General features: G+C 39.7%; 1 protein-coding gene and 1 long non-coding RNA gene across 2 annotated transcripts in view; one reads left to right on the forward strand and one right to left on the reverse strand.

Moving 5' to 3' along the window:
• Window positions 1–1,586: 1,586 nt before the first annotated feature.
• On the reverse strand, window positions 1,587–12,042 carry LOC116669630 (uncharacterized). Its single transcript, XR_004326825.1, has 3 exons — window positions 11,832–12,042; window positions 8,804–8,813; window positions 1,587–1,597 (listed from the first exon to the last, which is right to left on the reverse strand). It is a non-coding gene; the product is annotated as an uncharacterized LOC116669630 (long non-coding RNA).
• The window catches only part of LOC116669622 (Kv channel-interacting protein 2), a gene marked incomplete at its 5' end in the record, with an annotated part of 12,455 nt that continues 6,277 nt past the window's right edge, over window positions 6,313–12,490 (forward strand). Inside the window, 1 exon segment of the mRNA XM_032499551.1 lies at window positions 6,313–6,579. Coding sequence (XP_032355442.1) covers window positions 6,507–6,579 — 73 coding nt within the window.

A 12,490-nucleotide genomic window follows, 5' to 3' on the forward strand; every position in this document is an offset into this window, starting at 1 on the left:
ACACACACACACACACACACACACACACACACACACACACACACACACAGTGTCATCTGCTGACACTGCTGTCTAAGTCTGAATAGGCTGTCAGTGAGAGACTTGATTTCTTACCCCCACAACTGCGAAAGTGAAATGTGACTTTTCATTTGATGAATATGGTCTTTGATAATAAATAAATGCTTTTGTCTTGGGTAATTTCTTTACTTTTTCCCTCTGTGTTAAGCATTTATAAACTGTAAAAAGTCAAGCAGCTTACATTCAATTGATTCAATGTAAGATTAAAAATGATTTATTTCACTAAAAAGTTAAAAGGTACACCTGGGTTAATCACAATTTAACATAAAAAACCACTTTAAAGCTGCATGAATGGATTTTTGGGCCACCTGAGGGCAGCAGAAAAAGCTTTAAACAAAAACAAACTTGCAAGTGGTTTCTTTTTGTTCATCCATTAGACAGAGTGATTTAATCATTCATTTAAAGTTGTGTTTTTTGCCAACCTGATGAATGTAAGTCAAATGTTCATGCTGCACATCAGCCACCACGGTGGACGCTAGTGCATCATCCCATACACTGCCACCCACTGGCCAGCTGTTGTAAGTACAACACACATTTCTCAAAACCAAGATGGCCGACTGAAGTAGGATGGGACCGTTGACTACAGTCAATGGAAAGACTGAGGAATAAGCAGGGTTTAATGAGTAGATGCTAGATCGCATCCACAGGATGTGCCTCATGGCCCGCCTTATTTTGCCTTATCATGCCTTATAATGCATCTGATTGGCTAACCCTGTTATTCTTACCCTAACCAATCCCCATTCCTAATGCCTACCCCTAACTACTTTGACACGTCTAGCAGATCTGATCCAGCATTTACCTTTTTAACTATTTTGCATTGCAGTGAACACATTTTTTTAACAGCATTAACAACAGAATTACAGCCACTAGAGCCGGTCCCACAATGAGCTTTCCTTAGTATGTGCCATTTCTGAGTCTGTAGCTTTTGCTCCTTATGACCTCATAAGGGGCAAGATTCCAGGTCAGTCAATCTGAGCTTTCATTTTCTTAAAGGCAGAGCAGGATGCTAAGGGCTTGGTTTACATCTATTGCCATTTCTAGACAATGGGGGGACCATAGGCATGCTGGGGAAACTCATATAAATGTTAAAAAACCTAATGAAGTGAAATTTTCAAACCATGGGACCTTTAAATAATTATCATGCAATTCAACACCTAAACAATATATACAAACCTCAAACATATTCCCAAGGGACTATTTTATCCCTTAACCTTCGTAAAGAAGTCTGTAGTCAAGCCGGGATGATTGTGAGAGATAATGTGAGAATAGCGGTCACAGTGAGTACACACCCTAATTACATCAGATTGTGTGCATTATCAAATGTATCTGTTCATGGTCGCAAAGTGCTAATCAGTCTGGACAAACACACACACACACACACACACACACACACACACACACACACACCAGTCTGTTCACTCATTCCATATTTGTCTGAGAAGTAAATGAATGGGAAGATTAAGGTCATGTTTGCTAAAACCGGTAATATCACGAAATGAGAAAAGAGGAACTTCTGTTCCTTTTGTAATTGTCCTCTCTCTGGCCCCTCCCCCCTTGTTTTAAAAGTAATTAGCCAATGTCTCTGATCAACTTTGTCCTCCAGTTACATCCTAATGATGTCTGCGTCTACTGAATCTTTTGTTTGTCAGAAGTTGCTCAAAGATACAAACCGAGGTCATTATGTACCACAGGGGTCTGGCCAAAGTGCTGGATCCACATTTTCTTAGCAGATTTCACCTTAGGTAGTCTCGCATTGCCGGACCATCCTCCACAGAGCTGACGAGGAGGGCCCGGCTAGTCCACACAGCATCCCATGATAGGAGAAAAACATGTCCTTGTTGATTAAAATGGTCTTGGGTGACGTTTAGCGCCTGGACAGAGCCTCAGGAAGGGACTTGTTTTGGTGGAACGTGTGTGTTCAAAAATTGTTTTAGTTGTGCAAAAGAAAACTCAGATTGGACAAATAGTCTAGCTAGCTGTCTGGATTTACCCTGCAGAGATCTGAGGACCAGTTAACCATAGTCCTCAAAAAATCGACAGCAGGTTGAAATTACAACACAAAGAAAGTGGCAACGTGGAACGTCGCGGATATGTAGACTACACTTTAGGTAACAAAAAGCCAAGTCCATTCTACAACAATTCATACATGTTTGAAGGAGTGGGAGATTTCTGATTGGCTTTCATTTTTCCCATTGAAGGAGGTGGGTCTTATGTGTCTAAATATGCATTGTCAGCATACTGGTAGCAAAAGGTTCCAATCAATAACCTTGAGGAATTGTGCTGATAAAAAGTGTTGAAAAAAAGAGTCAGTCATTAACAGTACTTTAATGTCCAGCTGTAAAATGTGTATGACCTTGTGTACGTTATTAATACAGTTGATGTTGTGCTTTAGTGATTGTTCCCAAACTAAATTGCAATCATCAAGTCCACAAACAATCTGACACACAATTCATTTAAAATATTTAAAGTGATGCTTAACAGTCAGTGTCCAAACATCATTAGACGCTCCGGCGCGTCCTTTGCCCTCAGAGGGTTAATTTGTAGTTGATGGGTTGCAACATCCAGAGCCTTTTAATGCAGCAGCAGCGGGACCATAAACATTAATGATTACAACCTCACTCTTTTCCCCTCTTTTTTCTTGTTTTTTTTTTTGCTTTTTATATTTCTGTATCTCTCACATGCCTAATTAAAACTGTGGGACCGACTGCTGGGGAAAATTACACTGATAAGCCTCTAACGCACATGCAAGTATCATGGCAGAGCAAAGATTCATTTCCAGAGATAATAATGGGCTTTTGGGACTGACACTGCAGCACGGAAAGTGGACTGAGTGAGTGTGCGTCTGGAGATCGCTTTGTGTGTCTTTTTAATACGGTGGGTCTCATTCCACCAAATCCTCTAATTTAGTTGGCTATATTTCAGATTGGGCAGTATATCAAACCCCTGATATAATCTGTGCAGTGTGTGTGTGTGTGTGTGTGTGTGTGTGTGTGCTTAGACAGAGCAAACCCCTTTTGTTCTTCTGTGACAAGCCATTAATGCTGCTCTGTATTTATAACGTTTCAGTTAAGCATATCAGCCTTCTCATCCAATATTAATTTGAAGGGAGATTGCCTGCTTTGTCTCACCTGAACTCCCCCTCCCTCCCTCCCTCCGTCATCCCCTCACCCCTTCATTTCTTCATGTGTGTCCTCACCTGTATCTAAAGAAAATAGGGGAATGTATATATATATACTGTATAAATATTCAAATACCTCTCCAGTGAGTTCTGTCTGTCTTCTTCTGCTTTTCTTTTGCTTATTTTCCTTTTCAGATGCACTACCCTTCTCTTTGATTCTTTTTACTTTAACATGCTTTTTTTTTAGTGCTCTGACTTGCCTTTCCTCTCTCTTTGCCTCGCTCTTTCCCTGAGCAGTGGATATTTTCTCTCCTCTTTATCATTCTTCTGATGGGCGACATAATAATCCCTCACTGGCTCGCCTGCTTGTCTTTAAGAAAGCTTCACTTACTATTTACCCACCAAAAAGCACTATTTAGCTTTTCTTGGCAAACAGAGTTCTGTGTGTTGGTTTAAGAGTTACCTCAAGGCAAGCACACAGTGACACTGTTTATTGTTGGTTTTTTTATGGTTAATCTCTCCTGGGCTGTGTGGTATTTTAAAGGAATCTACATTTATTCAATAGTATTTTTATGAAGGTAAATATGGTGCAAAATGTGAGAGCGCGTAGATGTGACGTGAGCACTTGTAGAATATGATTTGAGAGCTTGTAGAAAAAAAAATCTGTTCTTGTATTATTTTTTTTTTCTTCATTTCAGTCATTTTTCCAGTACAACCACAACTCAGTGATTACAACCTCTCAAATCTGTCGCTGCAATGTGCTCTCTCGCATCACACAGCGGCGAGTCTGCGCCCTCGACTCTTGCAACACTTATTGCGATACATTTGGTGCAAAACTAATGTGTACCTGACAGATTTTTTTTCTACAAGCTCTCAAATCAAATTCTACAAGTGCTCACATCGCATCTATGCGCTCTCACGTTTTGCACCATGTTTACCTTCATATGTTTTTTACTTTGAAATAGCTGAGCAAAAGCAAGGTTTATATTAGGTTTTGAAGTGGGATTAAAGGAACACTCCACTGATTTTACATGTCAAAGTCAATTTAGTAATCATGGAAAGTACTGCTCAGCCTGTGAAACAACTGCATATTGCCTCCTGTGGCTTTGGAGGAGATTCTTCAGGCGTGATAAAGTGACTCATGTGACACCACTTGAGTAATCTTATATTTAGCTTGGAGAAGTTTGAACAGAAAGCTGTGTACTGGTTTAAAGCCCTACTAGCTGATGGCAAATCGGTCCACTGCATTTGTCCAGACTAATATCAGAGAGATTGTCAATAGCTTTGGTCCAAATATTCATGGTCTCCCGAGGATGTATCCTGATGACATTGGTGATATCCTGACCTTTGCTGTAGCACCACCAGCAGGACAAGGTTTTCAGTTGTATCTCCACATCTACTGGATCGATTGGTCGCATATTTTGTAAACACACTGATGTCCCCCGGTGATAAATACTAATGATTTTGGTGATCTTCCGACTTTTCTTCCAACGGAACTATGATGTCTATTTTTGTATTATGTATGAGTACAATACCAGCATCTATATGAAGGATCGCCATGACTAAGCACTCCCATCAGCCTCAACTTTGCTGAAAAAAATATTGTTCTGTTTCTTGTAATAAGTCCCTCGACTTTGTGGAAGAGCAACACTCGTTTTCTTGAGCGTTATTTCAGCTTGTGGGTTTACCATTTTTCTAATAACCTGTTGTCTTTGTGATTAAAATATTAAACCAACCAACCAGTCCTAATTATTTTATTCATAATTTTAATGTGTTTCTTAATTTCTTTCCAAGAAAAGATGACATTTAAACAATTTGTTTACAGATTTGAAAATGTACTCAAATAAAAAAAATAAATACAGACTAGGCCTACATGAAAAAGCAACTCATTTACCCTTACTTAAAACCTTGATGATGTTTCAGAAAGGCTCAAAGTCTTACATGTTAGAGGGTTTAAATGGAAGTTAGTGATGGGAAACAAAGCTGTGGAAATCTTGAAGTTTATCCCAAAATTCAGCTTGTGGCCTCCCATGTCTAACACCCAGCTTATGTTGTGTATTCATGGATCAAATATTCAAATAATTTTTCTTGAATGACGACCTTGGTGCTCGCGTTTATCTGAAATATGAGGGAATCATTCGTTAACTCAACTCAACCAGCTCAAGGACGAGGAGCTGACAGGGCATTGATCCGCAGGTATTATTTCTTCCGACTGAGCCAAAGCTGCTCAAGTCCTGAGCCAAGGTGAGACCATCCATGAGAGTATAGATCAGCAGATACACTCCCATGTCCCTCTGTCTCTCTGTCTCTCTGCCTGCCTGTCTGTCTGTCTGTCTGCCAGTCTGTCTGTCTGCCAGTCTGTCTGCCTGTCTGCCTGCCTGTCTGCCAGTCTGTCTGCCTGCCTGTCTGTCTGTCTGTGTATCTGTCTGTCTGTGTACCTGTCTGCCTGCCTGCCTGCCAGTCTGTCTGTCTGTCGCCAGTCTGTCTGCCTGTGCTGTCTGTCTGTCTGTCGTCTGTCTGCCAGTCTGCTGCCTGCCTGTCTGTCTGTCTGTCTGTCAGTCTGTCTGCCAGTCGTCTGCTCTGCCTTCTTCTGTCTCAGTCTGTCTGCCAGTCTGTCTGCCTGCCTGTCTGTCTGTCTGTCTGTCTGTCTGTCTGTCCTGTCTGTCTGTCTGTGTACTGTCTGTCTGTGTACCTGTCTGCCTGCCTGCCTGCCAGTCTGTCTGTCTGTCTGTCTGTCTGCCTCTGTCTGCCAGTCTGTCTGCCATCTGTCTGTCTGTCTGTCTGTCTGTCTGCCAGTCTGTCCGCCATTCTGTCTGTCTGTCTGTCTGTCTGTCTGTGTACCTGTCTGCCTGCCTGCCTGTCTGTCTGTCTGTCTGTCTTGCTTCATCACTCTTTGGTTGTAATGTTCTCCTCTCTCTCTCTCTCTCTCTCTCTCTCTCTCTCTGTCTCTCTGTCTCTGTCTCTGTCAGCTCGAACAGATGCAGATGCTCCAGATGCTGCAGATATATTTTTGGACAACCAAAGTAAAGTCATCAGATGTCTGCTGTGGATCGGCATTACATTTGAACTTTAAACCCACGGAAGCCTCAAAGTGACCGCGAACTGTGCATGGATAGCGGGAGCAGGATAGTTTGGACAGAGAGACACGAGCTTCTGCATGCGAGCGGTTTGCAGCACCCCTACACACACAAGCTGATGCTTGCAGAAAAGTGACATGCAAACAGGAATGAAGTCGTAGATGAGCTGCGGCTCCGACGCGCACAGATCCTGCAGGTCCAGCGCGGAGGTCTGGTAAGAACTGAAACAAAACATGAAATCCAGGAGCCAGGACCAGAGTTTGTCTGACTCCAGAGAGCTGGACAGATCTTACGACCCACTTACAGGTATCAGTCTTTGCCATCTTTTTTTTTTTTAATATGGGAAACTGAACTACTGTTGTTTGCCGAGCTGGCTGAAATTTCCAGTGACTCTGCCCTCATGAAAGTATGCTTTGGTTTTTATTAATAGTAAATTGCCACATGGTCTACAGTAGACGACTTAGGGTCATTTTAAATAGTATTCAGGACTTAGCTCTGTTTAAAAAGCAAAAAAATAAATAAAACAGAGTGAGTATTTAAAACCCCATAATCCTGTTTCATCATCTGTTACCAGCTGCTGCAAACCAGCCACAGTTCAGTGCGTGTGAATGTTACAATTGAGCAGCCATTCAGTTTACTTAGTGAATTATTATTTAAGATAAACAGCATTGCTCTAGCCTGCTAACTGTTATAGCCTGTATACAAAAGAATATGTACAAATATTCCTAAAAAAAAGCCTGGTTGTATCACCCACAAGTCATCATCATCATCATCATCATCATCATCATCATCATCATCATCATCATGCAGGTCAGGTCAACAGGAAAACAAACACACAGGAAGTTTTGTGAAATATGTTTGGTGATGAGGGGTCTCTTCTAAAAGATTTGGTCGTTAGCAGATATACATTTAAATATAAGTGTTGGATACAAAGCCAACATCTCCACATGGCTGTTTGAATCCCATCAGTCACAAAGAACTTTAAGTGAAGCAAATAATCCAATAATGCCATTTGTGCTATACTGTAACATAACAGGTGTAGCATTAGTCCAAAAACATGTGTTTTGTTACTCCTTTTTGATCTTTGATAATAATGGTGATATGAATAGTCGATTAGTGTTGAAGACATTTATCAAGAAAAATCACTTAAAAAAATAAAAAATATCTGGTGCCAGCTTGTAATACGTGAGTGCTTACTTCCATTTTCATTGTAAATTGCATATCTTTGGGTTAAATGTGATGGACTATTTTAATTATTTTCTGACATTTAAAAGACTAAATGATTATTGGATTGTAAAAATGATTCGATAAGTCATGTTGAAATGGCATGTTTGTTTTCATGCACTGCTCTAAAAACCAAATACACTGTGGTGACAACTGATATTGCTGATATATCAGTAAATGCTCTCTCAAATGAAAGAGAAAACAAAACTGAAAGCGTAATGTGCGGTACAAAAAATGTGAGAACAAATTCGTGTTATGACCAACATAATCTACATCACTCAGGCTTGTCCGTTGGTCTTGACGTTTCAGTCTTTTATTTTCCATGAGTGCTCTCTCTCTCTCTCTCTCTCTCTCTCTCTCTCTCTCTCTCAAAACACACACACACACACCCACACACACACACACACACACACACACACACACACACACAGCCACACGCACACACACACACAGTGCTGTCTTTCTTGTGTCAACTTCCCAAAATAGTATTTTCCTTTAAAAATAAATGTGTAAAAATAACTCGAGTGGCAGTGTTGTTCCCATTTAGTTTTGCAGGATCTTTCTCAACCACTGTATTTAGAGTTTTTTTACAATCACTTTGCTACTAATTTCAGAATCTGGATATAATTTTTCAAAACTCTAGACGCAAAACGGTCATCGCTTGTAACACAGGCTGTCCCATATTCAAAACATTGCATTGTGCATTCATATCTTTAAAGCAATCTTGCACTTGCAGAATTATTGGTTCAAAAAACTAATTTATTGTGAAATACCATTGAAAATTTACTATAGATCACCCACACAAGCTACCCATAGTTTTACTGTGTATGTGTTCATTCAATCATTAAATATTGTAGTACAAAATAGGTGATACATGTTTCATTATGGTACTACATGAAAGTACATCCCTGTAAAAGCAGTGCAGTAGTAGAGAGAATGCTGCAGACACAGTGGAATAAATGAACACAATCTGAAATGAATTGAGAAAAAACAATACAGTACAATCACAACATTTGAATCAAAGCTAAAAAATTTGCTAGGAAATAGAAAAGAAAAGACAGTACTGTGAAACATCAAATGCAATGTTCCTCAACTTGCTTGTACTGTAAAAAGCAAAATAAAGAAGTGATTACTGTACTTCTACATCTTCATTAACTCTGTCATGTGGATTTGGCCACAGGTTCTCATCTACATCGCAATTAGCCAAACATCTTCGGGCATAGCAAATAATGTGGTATGAGTATATATATATATATATATATATATGTATGCCTGAGGCACAAAACTGCAGCCTTTAGTGTTCAACTCTATTGTATCTGTCAAATAAGCACCCAACAGTTATGTTGGACATATTGACGTCCAGCTGATGTTTATGAGGAAGCTACAACTGCTTAAATGCTTAAACTATTGAAATATACTTATTTTCTTTTATGGTTAGAATAAGATGTCATATCTACACAGTAAATACGAAGCTACACTGCCAGCTAGCTTAGCTTAGCATTACATGTAAAGACTGGAAATGGGAATCAGCCATTCTGGCTCTAGTTTGTTTGAGCCGTAAAAAAACCAAAGACTTAAAACAAAACGTTGTTAACTTCAGCTCATGTGCCAGACGTTTTTCTTGTCCAGAAGCAGTTGTTAGGCAACGAGCAGTTAGAACTCTTGCCGTCACCCACTTTAACAATTCAACGACTTGTTGTTACACCAAGGCTTCTGTCGAACAAAACAAGATATAATGTGAATTTAAGAGGTGCTGGTAGGTGGATTTTATGTATTACCTTTAGACGAAGCCAGGCTAGCTGTTTCCCTCAGTTTTCAGTCTTTGTGCTAAGCTAAATGCATTGCTGTATTTATATAGCGCTCTAGTCTTAACAACTACTCAAAGCGCTTTTATATCATACAGGTAACATTCATCATTCACACACTGTGGCCGAGACTGCCGTACAAGGTGCCACCTGCTAATCAGATAAACACTCACACACATTCACACTCCGATGCGCAGCATCAGGGGCAACTCGGGGTTCAGTGTCTTGCCCAAGGACACTTCGACATGGGACTGTAGGGCCAGGGATTGAACCCCCAACCTTCCGATTGGCAGGCAACCACTCTACCACTGAGCCACAGCCGCCCCAGCTAAGCTAAGTTAACGGGTTGCTGGTTGTAGCTTCACATTTAGGCCTACAGTACAAACATTAAAGTGGTATCAATCTTTTCATCTAACGCTTGACAAGAAAGCGAAGTACGACAGTCTCCCAAAAAAGTGTGTAGAAATACGGGCTGAAGGATTTTTTTTTTTTTAATGATTTTTCTAAGGTTTTTCTGTATTTCTTTTTCGGATTAACAGAAATGTCCGTTAAAGTTACAGAGGATATACTTTAAGTTTAGTTTTCAGTTTTTGGATTAACAGAATTGTCTGTAAACTAAACGGAAAAGGGACTGGTAATTTTCTGCCACAGTATACTTTCTTTTCTTTTTTCTTTTTTTTTACAGTGGATTCTTTTGAGATTTATGCTCTACTTTGGGGATAAACATTGAGACTCTTGTGTCGGTTAATGGAATTGACAAACTAATATTGTCTTGTCAGTGTTGTGACAGGCTCTCTTTTACATATTGTAGAATCATCTCTAGTGCACCTGCATTTATGACTGTGTGTGTGTTTGCATGAGTAAGGAGATAACATTTTTATTTTATTCATGACATTTTTGTAGAGTGCTCAAGGGATTTCCCCCTAATGCATCAAAAACTCTCAACACTGATGACATAAATATTGCATTTATATAACATAGTTACATGTTAGCCTTCAACATAAAAGCCCCTCAGAGCCAAATAGATTTTCATGTCAGGTGCCAGATTGAATTTACTCAACTGATGAAGAGTAAATCAAAATCAGTGTTGTGTAACAAATAAGCAAAGCTGGTGGACGTGTCCCTCGGTGCGAGGACACATGAGGTCAAAAGAATTGATATACTGTATATATATATATATAAAATATATATATATATATATATGTGACAATCACTTAGGCCTAACGATGTCAGTGGAAGAGAAACATGAGAAACATTGAGTGTGAATTTAACAGTGTGTGGTTTGCATGTGACGTCTATAATCTGAACAGTGTCCTTTCTGAGGATTATGGTAAGCACAGAGGCTGTTGCCTGGGCAACGTTATGTTACAAACATTCACAGAGCGCTGCATGACCCTACTGAAGCTGCCACCATCTCCCAAGTATGAGCACAAATGCTACAAGGGAAAAAAGTAGTCAGGTTTAACGTCATGGTCAAAATGATTTGGCTTTAATATGCATTGATAAGCTTTTTGAGATTTGAGATTTTTTACTATTTCATAGTTAACAAAACATTTACTTTTACATTTATGTTTCCTTCTTCAGTTATTAATGCCAGCAGATGCTTGCCTTTTCTTTCTAGCTAATATAAGGATGGAAAATTACCTTTTGGAAGAAAGTTTGGTCTTTGATAGGTCTATAGAGGACACTGAGGTGTAGTTTCTCTTTTCATACTAGTAAAAGAGTGTTAAACCAAGAACAAACACTCATTATGCATGAAAGACAGACATGCAGCTGCCACTTTGGGAGGCTTTAATCCTTCCACTGTGATTAAATTTATCCTCCAAATTTAATTTTTTAAAACGCTTTTGCCAGAAACTTGCCTGATTAAAAGCCCATTGATGAGGCCACTTTGGAAGTTTGAGGATTTGGGATATCAGCAAATATTCTAACTGATTATACTCTCCACATGGACTCAAATGCAACGATGGTCTACAGTAAATCTGCTGAAGGACTTTTTCACATCAAGGACCCCTAAACTGACACAATTTAGACTGATAAGACTTTGTCCCAGAGTCCCCTACCTGATAACATTGTTGCTTTTAGATGTTTTGTTACAGAAAGTGAATGAAACTCATGAGCAAAATAGTCCTACAATTGGTCATTGATTTACTTTTGGATGAAATTATAGTGAAAATAAATTATTTACCTCTTTGGTTGTGGACCCCTGGAACCCCACTTTGAGAACCACTGACTTAACAAAGTTCTCAATAAACAACTTTTAATTCCTTGTTTTAAATATGTACCAAAAGAGAGTGATGATCTCTCACTTTTTCTCCATCCACAGTTTAAGTATTTTCTGCTTGAGTGTTTTTCACCAGTGGATAAAAGCTGCAGATAAAAGAGTCCTTCATTGTATTGATAACAGCAGGGAAGAGGGTATTGATCTGCCTGTTTTTTTTAAATTGATTCACACAATCAAAGTCACCCAGGGGGGTCTACCTCATAACCTGCTGAAATAACTGAGTCAGTGTTACTCAGTGGTCGTACCGAGACTATCTCTCCACCGTTACATATTCCACATGTACGGGGATGATCCCCCTGAGGTCAGGTACGTGGATCCTTCTTAAAGACACACCTGCTTTCCCTATGGTATTTCCCATAAAGCGCATGTGCTGGTGTGGAATCACTGATAGTTTGATTGGAACCATCTCTGAGTGGCCTACAGCTGGAGAGACAGTCTCTTCGCTCAGAGAACCAAGGTTACCACGTAACCGAGCGATATTCAATGATCAGTTTGTGCCATGGGACAGTGTAAAGGTTACTGCAACAAGCTGCCAAACAGGCTGCAGTCAAACAAGTATGTTGCTTTTGCTGATATTGTAACATTGTGAACAGTATTATATTTGGGAACAGGAAGTGGCATTACATTCAGTCCAGCTGATGTTTATCATCTTATGTAACAGCTGAGCTGTGTCACCTCTTTGAGAATATCCTCCCGCTCTGTTTTTGTTGGATTACTGTGTAAATAAGTCACATCAAACAGCTGCCCTTAGAAAGCATTTCAATAAATAAGAATGTATAACATCTACCCTACACTCTGTCACGTCAATATCGTCTAAAAAGACAGGAAACAGCAGGGAACTTTTGTTTTTGTCTCTCTCTCTCTGTGTATTTGTGTGTTTGTGTGTGTGTGTGTGTGTGTGTGT

The sequence above is a fragment of the Etheostoma spectabile genome, chromosome 2 (assembly GCF_008692095.1).
Source record: "Etheostoma spectabile isolate EspeVRDwgs_2016 chromosome 2, UIUC_Espe_1.0, whole genome shotgun sequence".
NCBI lineage: Eukaryota > Metazoa > Chordata > Actinopteri > Perciformes > Percidae > Etheostoma > Etheostoma spectabile.